Genomic DNA, 26,034 nt, shown 5'->3' with positions numbered 1-26,034 from the left:
GTACATAGCATATATTTATATCTCCTGGCACATAATAAGTGATTAATAAATGCTTATTGCCTTGCCTTGGCTTTAAGGTTCATTGGGGCAGGGACCTTTATTTAATCTTTTTATTTCCCCTCCTCCCCAAATCCCAGTTTTCTACACTAATGAATCATAGCTCTCAAATGTTATCCCCAAATCCTCTCTCAGTTCCCTCCATAGAGCTCTACACACAGTAAGCAACTAATAAATATTTATTGAAGTAGAACATAGAATCTTAGAGTTATCTAATAAGTAAAGAAACTAAGGCCCAAAGGTAGAAGCTGAATTGCTGTACCAGAAACTGTTTCCTAACCTCTAGTCCAAAATACACTTCCTCACTCAGAAGTGGGAAAAAGAAGTGTATTTTTTTAAGTGAGGGTTATGAAAGCATGTCAAAAAATTAAAGTGCTTTTTATGAATACAAAATTAGAATTATTAATTATAACACATTTCTAGATACCCCAGAACTGAATCCTCCTGGATTGTAGGAGCAAATAACCTTGCATTTTGTCTATATTACTGTCCCACCCATTCTGCTTTGAACTATCAAGGTACCTGATGTTGTCAATGAGCATCTGATGGTCCTCATTGGTGAGAATCATAGAGAGAGCATAAGCTAAATAGTCCACCTTCCGCTCTGAAGCATACTGCTTCAAAACAGCAAACACTTTTTCCTTCAACTCGGGCTGATCACCAAGAATTTCATCCACCTGCAAAAAATAATGTAAATAAACTTAAGAACAAGAAAAATCTCACTTTCCATGGGCAAATTCTCTTAGTCTCTCTCATCTCCCTTTTCAGCTACCTTGCATTTAGTATGTGTGGTGTGTGTGTGTGTGTGTGTGTGTGTGTGTGTGTGTGTGTGTGTGTTTGATGGCCAAGGAAGAGAGTTATGGTATGGAAAGTCACAAAGATGGAGAGTGGAACAATAATGTAGTCCACTGGCATGACCATTCCAGAGTCAATTGGAGTATTAACTTTATTACAGTTGTCAGAGCAAGAAGTAGGGGAAAGTAAAGAGATGTGGGTACAGGGTAGAAAATGGTTGAAGTGAAGTTGAGGATTCATGGTCCCTGGGAGTACAAAGCCAACTGTTGGAGTCTCACGGGCTTGGTTCCTGGTAGTCTAATATGGAGGGAGAAACAAGGTAGAAAATGAACAAAACAAGGTAAATCCATACTGCTGTAGAATTCAATTTTTAAAATTTCCAAAGTGAAAACCAGGAGAAGTAATAAATTGTAAAATTCAGTAAAAAGGCATAGTCTAGAACCCTACTAGATTATTTTATTTTATAACAAGTCCTCCATTTTGGAGAGTACAAAGATATTCTCTAACTGCCCTTAGAGGACCATGTGGAGACTTGAACACACAGGTATTCTCTGCTTGCTTCTAGCTATGTATGACTCATTGCTGAATTAAGTGTCCTCCCCACTCCCCTGCCTAATCCATTCCCCATCATTGGCAAGGTTGAGTTCTCCTTCTTAGAGAAGAGGTGGTTCCTTGATGGTGGCAAATATTTATTAATTGCTTATTGTGTGTAGAGCTCTATGGAAGAAACTGAGGGAACATTTGGGGTAGGAGTCTCTTTAACAAAGAGAAGACAAGATGTGATTCTGGTCAAGAAGTGAGTGAAGGAAAGATTTTTCTAAAATTCTACATAATGGTAGGACTAAGCCCCATGGAGTTTGTCCCTGGATGCCTTGCCCCTACTTTCAGATTTCCTTTTCTCTAGCATTCACCTTTCAAATACCGAAGAGTCACGGAAGGCCTGCAAATGCCTGTGACAAGGGCAGCATTTAATCAAAGAGGTTGCAGTTGCAGTAACAGAGTGAGATTGGGATTGCAACAAGGATAGAATTGGTATCAAAGAGAGAGGCCTTCAAAAGAAATTTGTGTTTGGCATTTGAATGGACAATGTTCAGTGAAGGTGAACTGGCTCATTAGCAGCTTTGCAAAAAAAAAACTGCTCTAATGCTAGCCTCCCAAATGATCATACTAGTTGTAATTAGTCAATGGAGTTGGTTCTAATCATTCAAGGATCCTTTATTGCTTTTCTGTATGGGAGGAAATTACCTGTTCTCTACCTGATTCACATTTGTACGATGGATGCCCTTTTACTTACCCCTTGCTGAGGAAAATCCTTAGACTTTGAGGTCATAACTATTTCTATAAGCATAATTCTATAGTTAGCGACTTTCCTTAGAATAGCCAAGATGGGAGTGAAGAAACTATAATGGGTGAACTGGGGAGACAACTTTCATCACTTAGATTTCAGGTAACTCCAGAGCAATGAACCCCAAGGCAAACCAAGATGGGCAAGTAGAAGAGGTCACTAGCCCAGCAGTGCCTAGTTAGCCATTAGGCCAGGTTATTTTAGTGATTTTAGTTTGAATGTGAGCTCATAAATCATAAAAAAGGGAAATGAACCTACATGTACAAATTCATATATTTATTTATAGCATAAATATTTATATTTATTTATAGCAGCTCTTTTTGTGGTGGCAAAGAATCGGAAATTGAGGGGATGCCCATCAATTGGGGAATGGCTGAATAAGTATGGTATATGAATGTAATGGAACTCTATTGTGCTATAAGGTATGATGAGCAGACAGATTTCAGAAAAATCTGGACTTACGTGAACTGATGCTAAATGAAGTAAGCAGAACCAAGGAGAACATTGTACACAGTAACAGTAACATTGTGCTGATAGACTTAGCTTTTCTCAGCAATGCAATGATCTAAGACAAATTCCAAAAGACTCATGATGGAAAATGCTATCCACTCCCATAGAAAGAACTATGGTATCTGAATGCAGATCGAAGCATATTATTTTCTCTTTTTTTTTTCTTTCTCATGGTTTTTCCCTTTTGTTCTGATTCTTCTTTCACAACATGACTAATATGGAAATATGCTTAATATGATTGTACATGTATAGCTTATATCAAATTGCATTCTGTCTTGGGGAGGAAAGGGGGAAATTTTAGTACTTAAAATCCCACAAAAGTGAATGTTGAAAACTAAAAATAAACTAATCAGTCTAAAAAAATAAATGTTAGTCCGTAGTTGTGAGTACAAAGGGGACTGAGCAGAAAAATCTGATCAATTTGATAAGCTTACATGCATGAAACTTAGGAAGCATCTGAAGTGACAGACCATAGAGAACACAGACATGTGCACTGACATTTTGTTAGGGATACAAACCACTTTTGACAGGTTTTCTGTGACTGGAATGAGATGATTGGTGTCTGACTTGAGATTCAAGAAGCTGGACTCTTGTCATAGGTGCTGCCCCTTCCTAACAACCTATGAAAGAGAGCAACAAGCCACTCTTGGCCTCTTTTTAAAGTCTCCTTTTTTTTCCTTCTACTTTTCCTACATAGAAAAGAGACCAGGATTCAACAAAATAAGTTTGGTCCTGGAGGAGGAAATCCAGTGCCTATATGTACAGTCTCCTAGTCCTTGCCCCATCCCAGGAATGACTGCCTTGGGGCAGTAAGCACATGGGAGTCCTGAGAGTAGACTTTCCCACCCTGAGACAATGTGGGCACAGCCAAGGCAATAACAGGCCTCTGTAGAGGCCTGATGTGTTCACACACAGGGCCAAGGGAATAATTCGTGGAAAATCTTTATGAATTGTAACATTCTGTGTAGAGGAATAGGGATTTTGCCTTCCTAGACGATGTAATCCAGCACTACAGCCTAAGAAGGAAAATTTTCTGCAAAGTACAAACTTTTTGTATTATCTCATGGCTCACTTAAATTTGAAAATTTAGGCATTAGACCTCCTAGAGAAAGAAGGTGACTGCACAAAAAGTCCTGCTACATACACTGCCCTGGTCAGATATGCTCCTCACCAGACAGGTGGCACAGAGTACCAAGCCTGGAGTCAGGAGGGCCCGAGTTAAAGCCTGGCCTCAGATACTTACTAGTTGTATAATCCTGTGTGACAAAATGAGGAAAGGAAAGGAAGAACTTTAAAGGCAAATAACCCGCTGGAGGCCACTTAATGTGTGCCTGCCTCCGTTTCTTTAGCTGTAAGATGGGGATACTTAAAATAGCTACTTCTCACGGCTGTTCTGAGAATGAAATGAGACATTTGTAAGGCACTTAGTACAATGCCTGGAACAGGCAAGTTCTTAATAGAGACTTATTCCCTTCCTCTCACCCAAAAAGACTGGCATATGGTAGGCTTGAGGAAGCAGCAAAATATCAAGGAAAAGTGTAAAATGTATGGTGAAACTTATCATATTGCTTGCCTTTTCAGTGGATGGAGAAGGGACAGGAGGGAGGGGAAGAATTTGGAACTCAAATTTTAAAAAAATATATGTTAATTTTTTTAAATTAGAAAATATTTAATAAAAATGTCATTTTAAAAAAGATATAATCAAACAGATATAGGACCAGAAAAGGAAATAGGTTTCAACTGTTAAGGGATAATTAGTGGGCAGCTCACGTATTCTATTGGTAGCCAAATAACACTAAGAAATCTAAAGAGGGGCGGCTAGGTGGCGCAGTGAGTGAAGCTCCGGTCCGGTCCGGAGTCAGGAGGACCCGAGTTCAGTTCCAGCCTCAGACACTTAACACCCACGCGTGCACACACCCACACACACCCACACCCACACCCACACACACACACACACACACACACACAAAACTAGCCGTGTAACCTTGGGCAAGTTACTCAACCCCAATTGCCCTCCAAAAAAAATTTAAAAAAAAGAAATCTAAAGGAAGACATCGGCACATTGAATGCTTGGAGGAGTAAGAGAAATAGGAGGGCAAGACTCACACAGGATAAAGAGGTGAGGAATTGCAATGAGCAAGAGCAGAAGGAAAACCTATGCTAATGAGATCATAGATCCATTAAGCAAGTGAACTTAAAATGATGTGCTGCTGAATAGTAGGGCAGCTAACAAAAATAAATCCCAGCTATAAACATTATGATTTCCCAGAACAAAAGCTTTAGAATGGGAAAAAAAAAAAAGGCATATATTAGACTCATGGCACTAAAGAAAGTCAGCAGACCTAAATTCAGGCCCCAGCTCTAGTATTCATGGGCTACATATTTGGTTAATCCTTTGAATGTCAGTTTCCTCATCTGTCAAATAGGGATGATCATACTTACACTACCTAGCTCATAGAAGTGTTATGAATAGAGTGCTCAGTAAACAATAAAGGACTATATAAATGTGAGCCAGTATTCTTTCCTTGGTAATGAACAGAGCCTGGTATAGAAAAGTAATTGTGGGTCATTAGGGAATAGTGATCACAACACAATTAAATCCCACATTGTGGTAAGAGAGGGAAAATCCAAAGGAACATGTTAAAGGGTTATTCAGTTTTAGAAAAGAGAACTGTGACAAAATGAGGTCATGGTAAAGGAAGAATTTTAAAAGTGAATAACCCACTGGAAGCCTGGAAACTATATTAAAACAATAAAGGCACTCAGCATGTGTGAATGTGTGTGCACATGGGATGCATTTTTTTTTAAAGCAAGGACAAAAAAGATTACACACCTAACGGGAATAACAGTAGAGTACCAGACTAGATATCACTGTGTGACCTTAGACAAATCACTTAATTTCAATGGTTTTTTACCTGTAAAAAGGGGGTAATGTTTCCTTAAAAACCTTACAAGGGTGCTAAGAGGATTCAATGAAAGGATCTCTGTGAAAGCTCATTAAAACCATTAAATCTATAAAAATCTGAGGTGCTATTATTATCTTTATCATTAGTTATCTTTTATGTGTACAGTCTCCTAACCTCTGAGTGGATTGCATTCCCAAAAGGAATCCAGAACATATTTTCCTACAGAAACAATGTTTATGTTTATCATTGGTAGTTACTAAGTACCCAAGCTAAACCATCAAAGTTTATTGTACTCCAAGTGTAAAGTATAGAGCTCATTGACTCTTTTCCACTCTTCCTACATTTAGAAGGCTGTTTCTTTGAATAAATGCATTCTAGGATTCAACTCTGGATTCTAGGAACACATCTTCCCTTTCATGAGGAGGCGCCCTTCCAAATGACACCAGGAGGAGGGATCCGATGGGTAGGGGAGAGTAGATACTACCAGGAACCAGAAACTTGTAGACTTGGGACTAGAATGGAAGGTAGTGGAGAGGAATGGGAGAAGGAGAGGAGTCTCTTTCCTCTTACATAAGAATATGGATAATCAGACTGTATTTGCCTTGGTTCAAACATAGACAAAGGAATGTGAGAAAAGTGTCTAAAGGCCATAGGTCCACAATGTTTCCATCTAGCGGAACACTGACTTGATCTAAGCACCGTCTTTTGCTTAACAAAGTGGGACCATTAAAATGGCTGTCAAGAACAATTGTACATTTCTCAAACTGGGCTTCCCAGAAGTTTCATCATTTGCAATTTTTCACTTTCTTGAAGACTAAGTTCACCACCAGAGGCTCTCTTCTTTCATTTTCACCCTTGCAAATTCATTGCTTTGAAATCAAAGTAAGGAACAGTCTGAATTCCTAGGAGAATGGGGGTGGCTGAGAGATACATTACATAAGTACAAGGGAAAAAATAGTTCTTGCCCCCTGGTGCGTGTTCCACTTTGACGTCTTCAAGCAGTCAGCTATCACCAGAGGTGCCTTTAACCCACATCCAAATCACAAGGTACCCATCAATAGAAAGCCATCACATGACCAGTATTGAATTTTCTATTAAATGTCAGATGCTTCAAGGTTATAAAACGGGAACAGAGAAAGTACAAGTTGTTAACCCAGAGAGATGACTTGCTATAAAAAATGCCAGTGTGGGATTCACTAAAGGTTCTTTGATTTTTCTCATTTCACTGGTGGGAGCTGAATCACCAACAGCTTTCATATGAATTTAAAGATTCCACAATCCCCCAATCTGTTTAAATCCTGAACATTCCCTCCCAGCAAATAGAATTATAGGATATATCAAGTTGAAAGGGAGTCCAGAGGCTGCTTAGTCTGCTCTGTATCTAAAGTATGTATCTCTTCTTCTATTTTATTTTTAATTTATAGAATAAAACAAACATTTCTATAACATAGTATAACAAAAAGATGATTGCACCTGAAACTACAAATTTATTACATCCAACTTCTATTCCTTTTAAATATATAATAAAATTACCATGTAAATTTTTTTTCCCTTTATTCTTCCCCTTTCCTCTGAAGAGATGGCTACCATTAGACAATATCCCGTCCCCAGTGAATGTTCAACCAGCCTCCAGTTAAAGAGAAAGTACACTTTTTCTCCACCCCACCCCAATCTGTGGCACATTCCACTTGGGATCACCTCTAATAATGTTGTTGTTCAATCGTGTCCAAATCTTCGTAACCCTTTTGGGGTGTTCTTGGCAAATATACTGGAATGGTCTCCAGTTCATTTTTCAGATGAGGAAAATGAGGCAAACAGGATGAAATAACTTGCCCAGAGTCACATAGCTAGTAAGGCCATATCTGAATTCAGGAAGATGAGTCTTCCTGACTCCAGGCCTAGCACTCTATGCACTGCACCACCTAGCTGCCCACTTTCTAATAATAATAATAGCTAATAGCTAGCGTGTATATAACACTTCAAGGTTTGCAAAGCACTTTACATACCTTATCTCATTTAATCCTTAAAAAACCCTGTGGACTAGGTGCTATTATTATCCTCATTTTATAGATGAGGAAACTGTGGCAAACATGTTAAATTAAGTAACTTGTCCACGATCATTCAGGTAATAAGTGCCTGAGGATGGATTTGAATTTAGGTCTTCCATACTCAAAGTTCAACACTCACCATAACATCTAGTTAGGAAAGTCATCCTTATAATAAATCATCCTTTAATTTCCTCAAACTGGGATGAAACAGAGTAAATCTAATTCTTCATCCATATGATGGCCCTTCAGATATTTGAACACTGAGATCATGGTCCCCCTCCTCAGTCTTCCAGTAAACACTCATTGTTCCTTCAACCGATTGTGGTCCTCTCTAAAGCACACCCCAAGTGGCCACATCATTTCTGTAGGGAGACTGAGATTTCCTACTGGCGTAAGTATAGCACTAAAGCAACCAGACTTTGATGCTGATATCTTTCAGTGGAGAATTCTCACCTTGTCCCTTAGGTTACCTTTTGTTCTGGCTCAAAGAGAATTTTAAGAATATCTATGAGTTTCTATCCCTAAATTAGGTAGTTATCTGATAATTGAAGGCTTGGATCTCCACTCAAAAACTGGGGTCAAAATGGAAAGGAAACCTTAACCTCAAGGCACTATGTTGGGTCTCTGTTAACTAGGTTTGGTGGAGATGAGTCAAGATGCTATCTGCCTGGCCCTAGCAGGGCTAAATTCTAGCTACTACACCCTAGCAGACTGAAGCTTCAATGACTTGGCTGTTCTTCAAGGCATGATGTCAGAAGACAAAAGCAGGGATCAGTGCCCAATGGAAACTATGCACTACTAGAACACAATAAAATTGAGACCAAAAAACTCAGTAGAACAATGTTCCTAGAAAGTACCCTGAGTCCAATAAATAGTAGACCCAGGGAACCCAGCAGAGACTCAAGGTGACATCAGAAGGTCATTGGAAGTATGAGTCACCTTTGGACCTTCACATATATACTGAAGGTGTCAGTCCCTCAAGCTTGGGCTCTATTTATCCCCAGTGTTCCTACCAATGGTATGTAAATTTATGGAAGGGTATGCTGTATATATACATATATATGGGGGGATGTTTTATTGTAATTTTCCTTACAAAAATTATTTTGCTTTGAACTAATTATGTCTTCTGGATGACTAACAAAAGGTAACACGTTGGTAGGGGGTTTATGAACTATCATTCTGAGTGGATGTGGACCCACAAAGTATTTTGAACATTGAATTCCTGGAAGCTCTATAAAAGGATAGGGGAGCCCAGGTGCTACACCTATAAAGCAAATGAACCTTTACCCAGAAAAAGGGTTTTCTTTCATCCCCATCATGCAGGTACTTCTTGGGCCATATAGCCTTTTTCCTAATCCCCAAGAAATAGACTACTTCCTATCCTAACTCTCCCCAGGCATGGGGAAGAGTCCAAGTCATAGTATACTGTTTCCATGTGATTCTAGGTCTTCTGAACCATTGGGTTAATTTTTTTAACCCTTCAAATGATGGATAAATCATTCAGCTCCCTTGCTGAGTGCCATATGTCAAGCAGCTTAGCTCTATTATATCTCTAAGGAGCCTGTAAAGTTAACTCAGCTCTACAATTTCATCTTAAAACTCCCACTCACAAGAACATACATGGAGTACCTAAACAAGGAAGGAAATTTAAAAATATATATATTTTTTGGTAAAGCAATAACCAATCAAGAAGTCCCATATGACTCCCAGAATCAAGGCCCACAAACAGGGGCCACCTCTCTTTAAAAGGACCTGCCCTTGAAGAAGCATTTTCATAAATTCCTGCTCAGTCCCTGAAACACCAGAGAGGTTGGATTACATTCTGACTGCCAGCTCTACTTATTTTTTCCAGTTCTGGTTTTCACCTCCATGACAACAGATTGATTATTTAGCTTGGTCATATATCCAGTACTAGTGCCAGCCATGGGATCCTGCCCATCCTTTCCTAACCTATAAAGTGAGGATGTTAAGCTTGACTTTTCTTTTTGCCCCATCCAACTCTCAATCTATAATGGTGAATGTAAAAATATGGACATCATGTTTTCCCAAGGAGATTTTATGTTCCTTGAGGACAAAAACCTTTATCTGCTTTTGTATTTATATTCTGAGCCCAAGAGAAGGTCTTGCACATATTTGACACAATGAATGTTTGCTGAATTAAATTAGTTAGGTGCAGGGGTATGCTAGCAAAGGTTAACAACTGGCTTTCCGAAAATGCAAGACACTAAGTTTGAGCTGCAGTAATGTTTTCACTATCATTTTCTTAATTCTAGACAATAAACAAAACAACAAATCAAGCTAGGATCTGTAGCAGTGGCTCATTTCTGAGATACAAAATGCTCACAGTGAAAATTTAACAATAAAATCTCAGACTGTTTAAGTTGGTTCCAGAACATCTTGGTTAGGAGTGAGTTAATATAGCAGAGCCTGTGATTTTGAAGAATTACTCAAAGAGCATTTGACGGTTTGAAGTTTTGCTTTTGAAAAGTAGTTTCTTTTACCATTCAACTATTAGTAAATAGCTCTTAATCATACAGATTTGTGCCAATTCCCTATGGATTTTGGATATCAGATTTTATCAAATATATTTAATGAAATTCTTCTTCCCAGTGCATATCTTTTCTTCTTATATTAGCCACATTGAATTGTGCAAAAGCTTTTTCAATTCAGTTCATTTGAAAAAAAAACATTTATGAAGTTCCTCCTACATGAAAAGCTCTGTGTACAAGATACTAGAGATACAAAGTTGGAAACCAAAAGAATGGCTGCCTTCAAAGAACTTATATTCACCTGGGGGTAATATGACATGTACTTACTTAAGTAAATAAATACAAAGTAAAATAGGGGATAGTTAAGGAACCCTAACCCAGAATAGGAAAAGGCTCCTTTAGGGCCCCTGCAGGAAAAGCCTGAGCTGAACTTCAAAAGGATTTAGGGATGAGTGAGTGAAAAAGCATTTTGTTAATCTCTTATTACTTGCAAAGTTTGCTAAACTCTGAGGACATAAAAGAAAAAGCCAAGTAGTTCCTGCCTTCAAGGAGGCCTTATTCTAATGGGACAGACAAAACATAGAGGAGGTTTCAGATGCAAGTGGGACAGAAGGGCCCAGTGGTTGTCCAGGTACACACCAAAACAGATGGTGAATGCATCTTTAGGTACATTTTATAGAAGAAACCACACCCATTTCTGATGTTGAACCATTTGACAATGCTAAGGACTTTTTTTTCTGGGTCTTTAGTAGTTGTGGCTGCTGAGGTTGGAGGGGGATGTAGCTCCTTTGATGTCAGCTACAAGGCTGAAGCTCCACAAGAGCAGATCCCATGAATAATGGCTGGGGGAGGGGAGCAGGCATAACTGGTATTCTGGGGTGGGGAGCAGGACTTTTCCCACAATCTTGGGCCTACCTACCTATTGTTGGCATTTGGTCACTGGTTGTGGTGGCGGAGATGTGGGGACCCTTCTCCATAAGGGTTACTCCCATAGATGATTACTCAAGGGGAAAGGATAGAAGCAGGGCCAGTGGTCTGGGGGAGTGCTTCTATTCTTGGGTCTCTTGGACAAAGGTGATGAGGGAGAGCATTCCATGTAGCGGGACGGCCTGAGCAAAGGTATCAAGACGGGAGATGAAATGTTACTGCCAGTTTGTCAGGAACATAGAGCTTGTGAAAGAGAACAACTTGAAATAAACCTGGAAGGGTGTCCTGGAGCCAATCTGTGAAAGACTAATGACAGAGAGGGTTTGCCTTTTATTCTAGAGGCAATAGGAAATGATTGAAAATTCCTGACCACAAAAGTGAAGTGGACAGATTTGTACTTTAGGAAGATTCTTTTGGCAGCTGTCTGGAGGATAGATTGGAAAGGGAAAAGATTGGAAGCAGAGGGGGGCTAATTAAAAGTGTTCTGAAATGGTCCAAGTATGAGGTGATGAGGGCTTGAATGAAATTAGTGCCTGTCTGAGAGAAACTAAGAAAATCAATGAGAGAGATGTTGTGGTGAAATCATCAAGACTTGGCAGCAGCTTAGGTTTGTGGAGTGAGGGACAAGGGAAAGGCAGGTGTGGTGCTGAGGCTGTGAATCTAGGCCACCAGAAGTACAATGGTATACTTGACATAAATTGAGAACTTAGAAGGAGGGGTAGGTTGGAAGGAGAAAGCAATGAGTTCTGTTTTTGATATATATAGTTTAAGAACCTTATAGAACCTCAGTTTTCTCAACTATAATGGGAATGATTATGCCTCTTATTACTTTCCTGGCCTGCTTTGAGAATCAAATGAGAAGATACCTGTGAAAGCACATTAAAACCTTCCAAAGTTCTTTGGTGATATCAATCAAACAAGAAAGCATTAAGTTTCTACAATGTATCAGACACTTTGCTAGGTACCAAGACTCCAAAGACAGATATTAAACAGTCCTTGAGGTCCAGGAGCTTACATTCTATCAACATTACTATGCTATCTGAGAGGTTCAACTACCTAACAACCATTAACGGTGTTCTTTCTCATAGAATTCCAAAGCATATGAGTCCCAGGATTTCCTGAGCATGGATAGGAGAAATTCTTCATGTACTACCTTTTGTCAACCCTGATCTCAAGCTTAACCACCAAAACAATGCTTATGTATCAATCCAAAGTGAGATCCGATGGTAGGAAGGGTAGAAGAATTGTTAGACTCAACCCTCAGGAAAAGAATCACAGCTGGGAGCAGCTGCAGCACATTTACCTAGCATTCAACTATTTAGATTTGAATACATCACCAGCCCTTTTGGGGAGGAGGCTGGTTAAGGCTTTCAACCAACACCAAATAGGAACTAAACAAAATAAAACAAAAAAAAAATCATTGGCAGAGTCTCCAAATAGCAGCTATGGCTATAAATCAAAGAGTAAATCTTGACATGTACAAAAGATGGAGAGGCTGTCTTGTTCTCCTGGTAAGTTATTTGAGGTCAAAGACTGTTTCTCTGTGTGCATCTCTAGCACTTAGCAAAGTGCCTGGTCCACATCAGGTGATGAAGAAAGGCTTTCTTACTTGCTTACACGTTGGTCTTTGAAGTCACACCCATATACATAGCAATTGAGCACTGTGAGTGGCTTCATAGGATCATAGATTTAGAGATAGAAAGGACCAATCCAATCCCCCTCATTTAATTAATTTATTTTTTAAAGCAATCGGGGTTAAGTAACTTGCTCAAGGTTACATGGCCAGTTATTTCTGTGTGTGGTGCTGAGTATCTGAGCCCAGATTTGATCCAGGTCATCCCCACACTGGAGCTGGTGCTCTTACTCGCTGAGCCACCTGGCCGCCCCGAAGCAATTCGGGTTAAGTAACTTGCTCAAGGTTACACGGCCAGGTGTTTCTGGGTGGGTGCTAAGTGTCTGAGCCCGGGATTCGATCTCCAGGTCTTCTCAACACTGGAGCCAGTGCTCTTACTCGCTGTGCTCCCTGGCCGCCCCCAATCCCCCTCATTTTAGAGATAAGGATGTGAGGTCCAGAGAAGGGAAATGATTTAACCAAGGTCACATAAGTAGTGACAGAGGAAGAATTTGAACCTAGATCCTCCAACTCCAAATCCAGCACTCTTTTCATTGTATTACGGATGCCTTGCACCTCTGGATTAAAAAACCGTATCTTCAGAGACAGCTGGGTGGCGCAGAAAATAGAGCACCAGCCCTGGAGTCAGGAGGAATTAGCTGTGTGACCTTAGGCAAGTCACTTAACACCAATTGCCCTGCCTTCTCCCCTCCAAAAAGCAAAACAAAACAAAAAAAAAAACCATATCTTCAGCTCCCACCCCCTACTCTGCTCCCTTGTGGATGTTGTCTTACCTCTCAGAATGGAAACTCTTTGGAGCTGGGACCAATTTTCTTTTTTACTAGTATCTGTAGTCCCATTGCATAGCACAAGCCTGGCATGTAGTAAGTACCTAATAAATATGTGCTTCCTCCCTCCCTTCCATTCTCCATTCTCTCCTTCCTTCTCTCCCTTCTCTAAAGCATAAATGAAGAGTGGCATAGTCAGCAAAGGAAGAAGGAAAAGGTTGTCGTGCAGCCCTGGGAGTCTAATTGACATCAGACAGTTTTTTTTTAGCAGACCCAGTCTATATGATCATATGACTTTCTCCAGCAGTATTCAACAGCCTAAAAGTTGAAGCAGAGAAGCCAAGGGTAGAGCTTGGTCAGGTATGAGTATTAAATCACAAAATTATGATATGGGAGAAGGCACACCCAATTTGTTGAGTACTTGCTGGGAAAGACCAAGATGGCAGTGGGAAACAGGTAATCACATTTGAAATAGGTACAGAAGGTATGAAGACAAATGAAACAGGTACAGAGTGTAGATGGCACAGGGATGGGAGTGGGAGATGGAATGGTAATGTAAGCAAGAGGATGGGGAGGAAGAAAGGCACAATCACTCATATAACCAAAGATTAGAGTTGGCAGCATGGACCCCATGGATATGAAAGTACTCTGGTGGGGTGGTGGAGGGCAGGGCAGAAAGAGGGGAAGTTGAAGTCTCATTGTTATAGGTTTTTCTTTTTGGAAAACAGACTCTTGTCTGTGTCCTGACTCCAAGCATTTTCAGTGACTGTCCCCTATACTTGGAATGGTATTCTTCCTCATCTCTTTCTCCTGGTTTCCTTAAATGTCAACTAAAATCTCACGTTCTGCAAGAGACCTTTATTAATTGATCCTCCCTTAATGCTAGGGCCTTTTCTCTGAGGTCAGGTGCAATTTCTCCTGCATGTAACTTGTTGACATATAGCTGTTTGCGTGGTGCCTACCCGTGAGAATGTTAGCTTCTTGAGGGTGGAGATTGTATTTGCCTTTTCTTTATATCCAAAGCGCCTAGGCACTTAGTGCCTGGCACATGGTAAACCCTTAATAAATACTTGTTGACCGATTGGTTTAAGATTTATAAGATGCTATCTTCCCAATATCCCTATTGGAGACGCTTTGCAAAATATATTCAAAAGCAAAATCAACATCTTCTAATGGTTCAACATACAAATTGTGTGCATAGTCTTTAAAAGGTCAGAATCAGCCTACTTGGGGCACCTAGGTGGTGCAATGAATAGAGCACCAGCCCTGGAGTCAGGAGGACCTGAATTCAAATATGACCTCAGACACTTGACATACTAGCTTTGTGACCTTGGGTAAGTTACTTAACCCCAATTGCCTTGCCTTCACCCCCTCCAAAAAAAAAAAAAATCAGCCGGTTTTGATAGACAAATTGGAAATGACAAAGACTAAAGTTGAAGCAGAGCCCTCACTTCACTGGCTAATAATTCTACTAAAGCATTACTCACCTATGATAGAAGAGCAATTCTTCAGCCTGCCTGTGAAAGTGTTATATTGGCAGTGAAATCATTAGAAGGGAAAACTGAATGTTCTAACAATTTCATTATAACCAATGGTTAGTTCAATGAATGATATAATTCTCTCGATTCAATCAAATATCAGTCTGCCCAAGGGCAAAACTTCACTGAAATCTATTGCAAAGTGTCAAAGATATTTCCATTTAAAATCTATTAGCAGTAACTCTCTTTCAAAATGGCACAATAACCCACAAATCAAGCTTAACATGAAGCTTAAACTAATGCCTTGCCATCCCCTGCAATCTCCCTGTCACCTGCAATCCTGAATTTCCCATTGCCATTAATGGCCTCATGATTCTCCCACTACTTCACAACAGAAACAACAGAGTCATGCTGGATATCTCCCTTTCCCTCCTTACCCCATATTCAATTATTTGAATTTTCTTTAAAAACACAGCTCAACAGAACCAGGAGAACATTGTACACAGTAGCAGCAATATTGCAAAGATGATCAGCTGTGAAAGACTTAAATACTTAGCAACTGTGAGAGACAATGATTCAAGACAATGCCAAGGGACGCGTGATGAAAACATGCTAACCACCTCCTGAAAGAGAACTATGACCTCTTAATGCAAATTGAAGCATACCTTTTAACTTTCTTTATTTTTATTGTTTTATTTTGTTTGCATTTTCTTTTGCAACATGGCTAATATAGAAATACATTTTTCATGATTTCACAGTCCCTGCCTTTAAGGAGCTTATATTTTAGTGGGGAAAGACATATATGTATAAATGTATGTATACATATATATATTTATGCAAATATATGTACGCATATATACAAAGTAAACAAAAGATAATTTTTTTGTAGAGGGGGGAAAAACAAAATAGTTTTCATATGGAAGGTAGTGCTTGAGCTGAACTTTGAAAGAAACTGAGGCTGCTCCTTTAAGTAGCAGAGCTGAGGAGGAAACGCATTTCCAGGCATGGGGAGGTGGGGTGAGGGCAGTGCAAAGTCATAGAGTCAAAGGGGAGTGTTGCATGTGAGTAACTGCAAGAATGCTGGTTGGCTAGACCATAGAGTGTACGAATAGGAGTAACATAAATATATAAGGCTGGGAAGTAGCTGAAAGACAGATTGTAAAGGCCTTTAAATGCTGAAAAGAGGTATTTGTATTTGATGCTAGAAATGATGGGAAGCCACTGGAATGCACTGATTGAGAAGAAGAGTGACACAGTTAGATACATGCTTTAGAAAAAAAACACTTTGGAGTTGTGTGAAGGACAGATTGGAGAGGGGAAGACACTTGAGGCCGGAAAACCAATTAAGACTCTCTTGTAATAGTCCGGGAAGCAGGGTAGCAGCATGAGTGCTGCACTTGCATGGAATCAGTCATTTTTTAGTCAGACACAAATATTTTTTAAGTGTCTTCTATGTGCCAGACACTGTGCTAAGCACTAGGGATACAAAAAGAGGCAAAAGACAATCCCTGCCCTCAAGGAGCTTACAATTTAGTGGGGGAGACATGCAAAGAAATCCATATAAAGTAAGGTGTACATAGGATAAAAAGGAAATGATTTAAAAAGGGAAGACACTGGAATTAAGAGGGATTGGGGAAGGTATCCTGTAGGAGATGGGGTTTTAGTTGGGACTGAAAGGAACCCAAGGAGGTAAGTAATTGGAGCAAGGGAGGAAAGGCCTTTCAGGTATGGAGGACAGCCAGAGGGAATGCTTGAAGCTGAAAGATGGAATGTCTTGTTTGTGGAATAGCCAGGAAGGCCAGTGTCCCTGGACTGAAGAGCACATTTTAGGAGTAGATATGAGAAGCCTGGAAAGGTAGAAGAGGGACAGGTTATGAAGGGCTTTGAATGCCAAACAGAATATCTTGTATTTGCTCCCAGAGGCAACAGGGAGTTATTGAAGTGTACTGAGTAGAGAGGTGACATGATCAGACTTTGTTTTAGGAAAATCACTTTGGGTACTGAATGGAGAAGGGATTGGAATGGGAAGGGACTGGAGGCAGGCAGTCCCACCATAAGGCTGTTGCAGTGATCTATGCATTAGGTAAGGAGAGCCTGCACTAGGGCAGGGGCAGTGTCAGAGGAAATAAGGGAGCATATTTAGGAGATGTTGCAAAGATGAAATCAACAGGTCTTGGAAACAATTTGGAGGTGATAGTGAGGAATCCAGGAGGACTCTGAGGACCCTCTACAGTAATAAGGAAAAGATCATGAGCTCTGGTTTTGGACATATTGTGTTTAAGATGGCTACCGAACATCCAGTTCAAGATGTCTGAAAGGCAATCGGAGATGTCAAATGGGAAGTCAATGGAGAGACTGGGTAGAAAAGGTAGATTTGAGAATCATCAGCCTAGAAATGGTAATTAAATCAATGGGAGCTGATGAGGTCACCCAGTGACATAGCATAGAGGGAGAAGAGAAGAGGGCCCAGGACAAAACCCCAAGGGACACCTGCAGTTGGAGGGCATTATTGGGAGGACCATTCCTTCAACCAGAAAAGTAGATTACTATCTAAAATTAAAGATGCACTGCCTTCCCTAGCAACAGTGCTCCTGATGGGGACCTCACCTTTTTGTTGAACTCCTTGGCCTTGTGCCTCCTCTCCAGGTGCACGACTTCAGGGTTCTGCACAAACTCTGGGATGCTGCTACCACTGCTGCTGCTGCAATTGCTGCTACTGCTGCTGCTGCTTCGGTTGTGTTTCCCCAGTTTTAGCAGTCCCAGACCTAGTGTCTTCCCCTGGCAGGACTCAATTAGGAGATTAGCCATTTCATACTGTTTCACAGGGATGCCATTAATTTCCAGGATGTAATCTTCGGCCTTAAGGCCAGCCTCTTCTGCGGAGGACCCAGTGTTAATGTTCCCCACTTGCAGGGGGATGGCTCTCAGCAGGGTAAAACCAAAACTACCATCAGGACCAGGGTGAAGCTCGACCTGCTGGATCCGGGACACCACTCCAATGCTGGGAGGTACATTCTCACACTGCTGAGCTAAGGTCACCAGGTTCTGGCAATTCAGGGAGGTTACTGGTTGGCCTTCAATCTCCAGGATCTGGTCTCCAGGCTGGAGTCCAGCCAGGTAGGCACTGCTTCCTTCTTCTACCTGGAGGATGTAGCATGGACCATTCCCTCCAATACTAAAGCCAAACGCTTCAGGCCAGCCTTGATTGGTCACTGGCATGATGGTAACTGGAAAGGGAAGATCATGCAAAAGAAGGATGAGAAACCTTCACAGTGCCTTAAGAATTTTACACAAGTCATCTCCCACCTCCCCAGTACCCTCTTCAACCTCTGACCAAATAACCACAGTCAGGCCAAGTTGGCTCATTCTAGAAAAGCTACAAATTTGGAGTACCTAAGGCAGGGGTGTTTCTCAGGTTTACAGTGGGGCTTCTCTAGCTTGCTTCAAGGCTCAGCTCAAATCCCACCTAATGTAGGAGTTCTTTTCTGGACCTCTCCCTTCCCTCTCTCACATCCCCTCCTTTAGCTAGTGCTTTCCCTCTGAGATTATCTTCCATTTATACTGTGCATGGATAGATAGAAGACAGACAGATAGAAAAGTAGATAGGTTTTGTTGCATATTTTCTTTTCTACTAGAGGGAGATTCTTAAGGTCAGGGCCTGTATTTTTGCCATTCTTTAAACCCCTGGTCCTTAACAAAGATATGTTGGCTGACTGACTGATAGTGTGTCATAATGGAAAGAGCCCTGAACTTGTCAGAAGACCTGAGCTTGAGTCTTAGTTATATTATATCCTAACTGTGACAGCCTCCTCATCTATAAAATTGGGGTGATGATTTTCACATTTTACAGGACTGTTGTAAGGAACACAGCACTCTGTAAACCTAAAAATGCTAGGGGAATTTGAGATTTTTTTTTTGTTGATGCAGTACTTCTAAACCCTGTTTCATTGATTTCTCCACAGAATGCAAAGTTAGTTGGGGGAAAGGGGAGAAAAATCAGAACCAGAGGCCATCTTTATTTTCTTAATGTTTTAGAAATTAGAAATGCGGGGCGGCCAGGTGACTCAGCAAGTAAGAGCACCGGCCCCAGCGTTGGGATGACCTGGGATCGAATCTGGGCTCAGATACTTAGCACCACACCCAGAAATAACTGGCCGTGTAACCTTGAGCAAATTACTTAACCCCAATTGCTTTAAAAAAAAAGAAAAGAAATTAGAAATGCAAACATTTGTCAACATCTCACCAATCTCACCTACACTACTTTCCCTAAAAGACTCTAAATGAAGATGAAAGACTTTGTGTTTGGAAGATAAGCCTCTTAAAGTTTGGAGGCCACTAGTCTTAGAGTCCAGCTCATAAGCCTCAGAATAATCATTCACACTTACAGTGTGAATTCACCAGAATCAGACATAATCATTCACACTTATAGTGTGAATTCACCAGAATCAGACCTAATCATTCACACTTATAGTGTGAATTTACCAGAGTCAGACATAATCATTCACATTTATAATTTGAATTCACCATAATCAGACATAATAATTCACACTTATAGTATATTCTGCCACAGTTCTACTGAAATGCCTCATTTTGGCGTGGAGATGGCCCTGAATTTTTGAAGGCTATGCCAGCAAAGCACAATTTCTAACAAAACTTGTATGCATGCCAACCTATAAAGACTTTGAGTGTGAACCCAATGATCAAGTATATGTCTGCTGCATAAATACCAGTCTAATTAATTTCAGTAGTTTTATCATCTGGTGAGCTACAGGGTAATGATTTCTGGCCACAAGACCATTTAAAGAACACCTATTGAATTGCAGAATTGTTGAAGAAACTGTATTTCTGAAAGGAATATCCCCTGAGGAAAGTCACATATCCTTGAGGTACATGTAGAGGATTATATTGGGGCTTTCTTCCCCAATATTCAGATGTCTTGGAGACACTACTCTGTAATTCTGTACACAGGAGCAAAGTCTTCTTCTGAGGCTTCAATGGAATTTAGAAGAAAACCCTTTAGTTCCTGAATATTCTACCTACAGAAAGCGAGACTGCAATCTGCAAAGTATAGGCTTTGTGTGTATAGTCCTACTGAGAGAAACTTATTACCATAAGGCTAGTCACCAGGAAAGGGATTTTTCAGTTTTAGCAAATGCTATGATGTATCCATAACAAAGAAATGAAATGGTTGCAATCTACATTGGTGGAAGAAATACTCTCACCAATAAAGTCACAGTCTTTTAAATGATGAGGAAATACTCAAAAGGGAAAATAGCTTGGTATCCTACTATGAAAAACAACAGAATTAACTGCTAAAGTTCCATCTTCAGGTCTATTACAGGTTGGCCTTCAATTTCTAGGATCTTGTCTCCTGCCAGATTCCCACTGTTCTCTATTTTTCCCTATGCATTATATTGAAATAAGCCTGGAGGGAGGTCTATAGCAAATGCCAAGGGCTGTGCCTTCAATCATGTCCTGTTCAGTTTTTTTTTCTTTAAATCAATAGTTGAGGGGCAGCTAGGTGGTGCAGTGAGTAAGATCGCTGGCCTGGAGTCGGGAGGACCCGGATTGGTTCAGGCCTCAGATACTTACCACCCACACAAAAGAACTGGCCATGTAACCTTGGGCAAGTTATTTAACCCCAATTGCTTTAAATAAATAAATGAATGAATAACTAACTAACTAAATATATAAATAAAGCAGTAGCTGAAATAAAGGAATAAAAGGCTTATAACAAGATTGAGAAGGATAACTAATATTCTGGGTGAGAAGATCAGCATCCAAAAATATATATATAAGCTAGAATGACGGGCAAACTCTATCACTATATATATGTATGTGTATATACATACATATACATATATGTGTACATACATCATATATCATATTGTGTTCTTTATAATATACATAAACATATACATAATGTAAAATAAATTCCTTGAGGTAATTAATTCTATCTTATCTTCTAGCATGGTTTTTCATAGAGTGTGTTCTACATAAATATTGTTGAATTAGATAAGATTTAATAGGGATAAATATAAAATCCTGCACTTAGAAAAAAAAAAGAATCACATAAGTACAAAATGTTGGAAATGTGGCATAATAACTTAGTGGTTTTATTGAACTGCAAATTTATAAAAAATTTATGGACTAATATAGTAGATAAAAAAATTCTAATGCTATCTTAGACTGTAGTAAAAGAAGTATAGTGTCCAGATTGAAGTGACAATCCTATTATATCCTGTCTAAATTAGTCAACATCCGGAATGTTAAGTTCAGTTCTAGCTGCCAATTCTAGAAAGGATTTTGAGAAATCAGGGTGTGTCCACAGAAGGGCAAACAAGAGCACACCAGAGATCATATCTTAAAAACATCATTTGAATGAGCCAGGAGTATTTATCCTGGAAAAGAAATAATTTAAGGGAAACACTACATTCTTCAAATAACTGAATGGTTATAAAATTAAAAAGGATTTGGGGGGGGAAGAAGTCAGGACCTGTGATTTCATCAGTGTAGAGATTTAAGATTTCCTGCTGAGGAAACTTCTTCTACCGAGGCAAATCAGTGACAAATTATAATCACAGAAAGTTTCCTGGAACACCAAGATGTTAAATGACTTGCCCAAATGTGTTAGAGGTGGGATTTCAACCCAGTCTTCCTGACTCCAAAGCCAGCTCTCTATATACTACATCACACTATGATGAAGGATGAGACTTGTTTAATTTATTCTGGCTCCACAGGGCAAAAGAATAATGGGTTGATCATAATAGATTTTGACCCATTATAAGGAAGAACTTTAAAACAATTAAAAATGGGGGGCGGCCAGGTAGCACAGCAAGTAAGAGCACTGGCCCCAGTGTCGGGATGACCTGGGGATTGAATCTGGGCTCAGACACTAAGCACCTACCCAGAAACACAAGGCCGTATAACCTTGAGCAAGTTACTTAACCCCAATTGCTTAAAAAAAAATGTCTGAAAAGGAACTGGATACCGTTATAGACAACTGTTATTTGAGTTCAAGAAGAAGCTGGATGACCAAGATTCATAGACATTGGGCTAGAACATCAGGTTTTTGCATTAGTTAGGATAAATAATTCATGGGGTACCTTCCAACTCTTAGATTCAGTCATAATATTTTATTAAATCTGTGATCAGATTGGTGTGATTTGTATACTCTTCAAGTACACAAATTGGAATTCATCCATCACTGTCCATTCTTTGTCACTTGTCCATTTCCTCCCATAAATTCTAAACATCAGATCTACCTGTTAGTACCTTTTCCAGATCTCTTGACCTTGAGCAGATCAACTGAGAATGTGTTGATCTGTCCCTTGATCTCAGTGTGTGACTAACCAATCTTTCTTTCTGGTCATACATTTTTCCAATGACAACCTTTATACCAATGAACACTTTCTCACAGCTAATGTGTTGAAGCCTACTCATAACTACCATGCATCTCACCACTGCCCTCTGAGTGAACTGTAATTTCATTTTTTCAAAGACTGGAGTGTTCCATGACTCAGCAATATAACACCTTCCAAAGAATATTGATGTCTAAAAGGTTATTCTTTGTTATAGGGAAAAGGTTGGAGTCATTAAAAGAACTATAAAATTACATGGGACATCACTTGCAAAAATCTGTCTGCTCTCTCCTTATATTTCCATCAAAGATACTCTTATTGAATTAGAGTAGTCTGAAAAAAATTTTAAATACAGATTGGAAAATAATCATACAAGGAGGTAGTTATTGACATTCTCTTAGTTGTTGGGTTTTTTTTTTTTAAGAATAAGGTTTAAATTTTTCCAAGTTTTTTGTGTGAGTTCCTATTTCAGATACCTTGAGAATCAATCCCTCAGTTCCAATATGGACCCCTTCTGTGAACATTTGATCTAATCCAGGTATTCTTTCCATCTTAATCTTATTCACTTATCATTTCTACTTCTTCATGAAGCATACCTAGGATGATGGTGTTCATATATGATGTCTACACTGTCATTGATGGTTACAAATCCTTTCTATTTTTCAACTATTTTGTTATCTTCCTTTCATTTTCATCCTCAAATGTCCTAGGAATATCTTCACTTAGTTGGGTTTCTCATCAAATTTTCTATCATCCCCCTCCATAATGAGGATGAGTTTTTATTCTAAACTGTATTGCCCTCGACTGCCATAAGCTTTTGTTTAGCAAGGGATCGGGTATTTACTAGTTGAAGTAATTTCCAGACACTTCCCTTTTTCATAGTTTATATCACTTAAACTTCTTTAAGAAATGGTTATGAGTTGTTGATTTTGTCTATCCATTTCTCATTTTTCAATTTTAGTGGCTTTTAAAAATGGGTCAAATTGGACTTGTTTCAATACTTTGTCATATCTTTTCAAATTTTCATTCTTCTAGTTTTGTATTAACTTTGATCTCTGCTCTAACAAGTGATCTCCATATATTTAGCTGATTCAGGAATGCTTCTTACATTAATATTGAATTATTCACAATGTCAAAATATGATAAATTTCACTTGAAATTATTTGGCTGTCACCATGTGTAGGACCTCTCAAAGCATTTATGACATACAAATACAGTTTAAGTGAAGTTTACAAGTCTTCTGTTCTTCTTGTTTCTTACTCCAAAACCATATTTTTCACCACCCTCTCCTTTGACCAACTCTGCATTTAAGTTACTGAGTAGCAAAGTCTATCTTGATGCAATATAAAGATTTTTATCAAGTTCTTCATAAAAAAATTTTCTACTTTTTTATCCTTTGCAATAGATGTTGGCTCCTAAACTTAAATTATTGTCATGGTGCTATTTTTAAAAATTCTTATTATCATTAGCATCAGAATATAAGATCAAATGCCCCATGAAACTATGTTTTTTGCTGCTGGTTGAGAATTTACAAAACTGACTCTTTTTTTCTGCAAAGGGAACTTATGAAATACCCTTCCATTTAATTGATACTTCCTTTTGTATTATTTCATGAATGCTAAGATTAATATGATTAATTACTAGAGTAGCAAATAATCTAGTAGTATATCTATTCACTAGTAAGTGGACAAGAATTTCACATTAATTTAGCTGTTTCCGTTTGTGGATTGTCAGAGGGGCTCTTTATCTAGAAACTTTAAAAAAATTTAATAACTATATTTCAAAATAATTGCCTTTATTAATGCTATGTATTTTGTTTTTTGCATTTAAAAATATTATTCTGAAAAGGGTTCGTGAGACTGCTAAAGAGGTCCCTGATACAAAAAATGTTAAGAACCATGTGATAGTAATGGCAATTAAAGATTCCCCTGTATTGGCTTGGTTTTCAAATTGATTGTGTTAAAACCCAGAGCTTGTTAATCCCACCTGTGGGATGGACTTGTTGATGTGAAAAGAAAGTCCTGAACTGGGAGGAGCTGGTCACGTAGATTTGGAGAGACAAGAGAGAGGCAGAAGAACTTTTTTTGGAAGCAGCACCCTCATGGAGGCAGAGAGAGAGACTAAGAGAATTGCTGGTGGCCACTTTGAATTGCCCTGGACTTTTGAGACCTGCCCCCTGAGCTGCCAAGGACTGAGGAGACATGGCTGCTTTGCTGGTACTTTGTCTGTCTGTTTTGATGTTCTTTTGCCAGATTTGTCCACTGATGAAAGACAGTCCTGTTGAAGAGGTCCTGGAACCTGGCTGTTGGCTAAGAGCTCCTGAGACTGTCCTGCAGACAGAGAGTGAATACTGTCCACTGGTGAAGGACAGTGCTGTTGTTGCAGGGGTCTGGAGACTGTCCTGCAGACAGAGTGAATACTGTCCACTGGTGAAGGACAGTGCTGTTGTTGCAGGGGTCTGGGAAGCTTTCTGTTGGTTCAGAAGCCCTGAAGAAGGATTTTCTGGTTGTATGTTTACAGAAATCCTGGGAGAGGGTTTTGCTAATGTTTTCAGGGGTTCTAGGACTGTTCTACAGACAGAGGATGAATTAATGAAGGGACTGGCAATGTATCTTGTGGCCTTGCTAAGCCTTGTCTCCCCAGGAACTAAGATTGTTGAGAACTTGTCAAGATGAAGAAAAGACCTCCATTGGGGCATTAAGTGCTGTGCTTAAACTTGATGTAACTCTGGGGTAGATTCAATTGTGATCCAGGGGTGGGGAACTTTTGACCTTTTTGTGCTCTGTGATTGAACAAATTAAGGTACTTTACTTATGTTTGGAAACTAATCTCCATTTGAGTAGAGGGGCTTTGTGGTGGACTAAATGAAGGCACAGCCTAGGGATGGAGTAGTATTTAGAACAGGGACTTTGTAATTGATTGAATGATTGGAAGGTCCTGGGGTGGGGTAGTACTTGGAGATTATTTAATCACACTTAGTAAATGCTGTATTTTGAATGATGTCATGTTTTGACCTTCTCTGTTCTTGGTTTGTCACTGAATAAAATGGAGAGCACCTATGCTGGTATTTTGAACCTTGGGAAGTTGCCTTTCCTTGGCATTACATTACAAACCATTAGTCTAAAAACTGTGATTCTTACTCAGCACACTGTGATCCCACCCTGTCCCTGGAGAAGTGAAAGGGCCTACAAAAGAAGGGGGACTAAAAGTCATTTGGTGTTGTTCTTGGTTTCCTGGGTTGCCATAGCCAAGAAAATTCATCACTAAATGGCCAGATACCTGGTACATAACCTCCTGTACTAAGGAGTATGATCTTCAAAAAGCAGGCATGGTAGAACCTACCAGAGCTTACATTCTACTAGCATAGAAAACCCTAGGTTTTCTAAGGCCACCTCCACATCATGAGAAGAGTAGGATGCTATCATATTTAATATATGTCCTCCCTGATATGACCACTTATTACTCTCATTAGGCTTTGAAACTTGGGTACAATACAAAATGTGAACACTAGAAGAACCTTGGGGAGGATCCTCTAAATCCTTTGTTAGATTGCCTTTGAGACTTTTTTCTCAGGAAAGCTGATCTGAATCTCCCTGCCTTTTACATAAAAGAAGCCTTTGGGAAAACCTTATATCTTTCTTTACACTCTGATCAAATTTAATTTCCAGTTTCTATCTGCCTAGTACAGTTAGGACAAAGTACCATTATTAGCAATGAC

General features: G+C 39.5%; 1 protein-coding gene across 1 annotated transcript in view; it reads right to left on the bottom strand.

Annotated features, from left to right (window-relative positions):
* GRID2IP (Grid2 interacting protein) overlaps positions 1-18,174 on the bottom strand; it is a 152,159-nt gene extending 133,985 nt beyond the window's left edge. The window contains exons 1-2 of the mRNA XM_069106215.1: positions 17,563-18,174; positions 580-734 (exon numbers count right to left, since the gene is read on the bottom strand). Coding sequence (XP_068962316.1) covers positions 580-734; positions 17,563-18,174 — 767 coding nt within the window. The remainder of the gene's footprint in view (positions 1-579; positions 735-17,562) is intronic.
* Between the last annotated feature and the right edge of the window lie 7,860 nt (positions 18,175-26,034).

The sequence above is a fragment of the Petaurus breviceps genome, unplaced genomic scaffold (genome assembly GCF_028583685.1).
Source record: "Petaurus breviceps papuanus isolate PSGF00001 unplaced genomic scaffold, PetGlider_PUasm1.0 138, whole genome shotgun sequence".
In the NCBI taxonomy this organism is placed as follows: domain Eukaryota; kingdom Metazoa; phylum Chordata; class Mammalia; order Diprotodontia; family Petauridae; genus Petaurus; species Petaurus breviceps.
The sequence above is the reverse complement of the archived record's forward strand: the minus strand, read 5'-3'. Positions and strand labels throughout refer to the sequence as shown.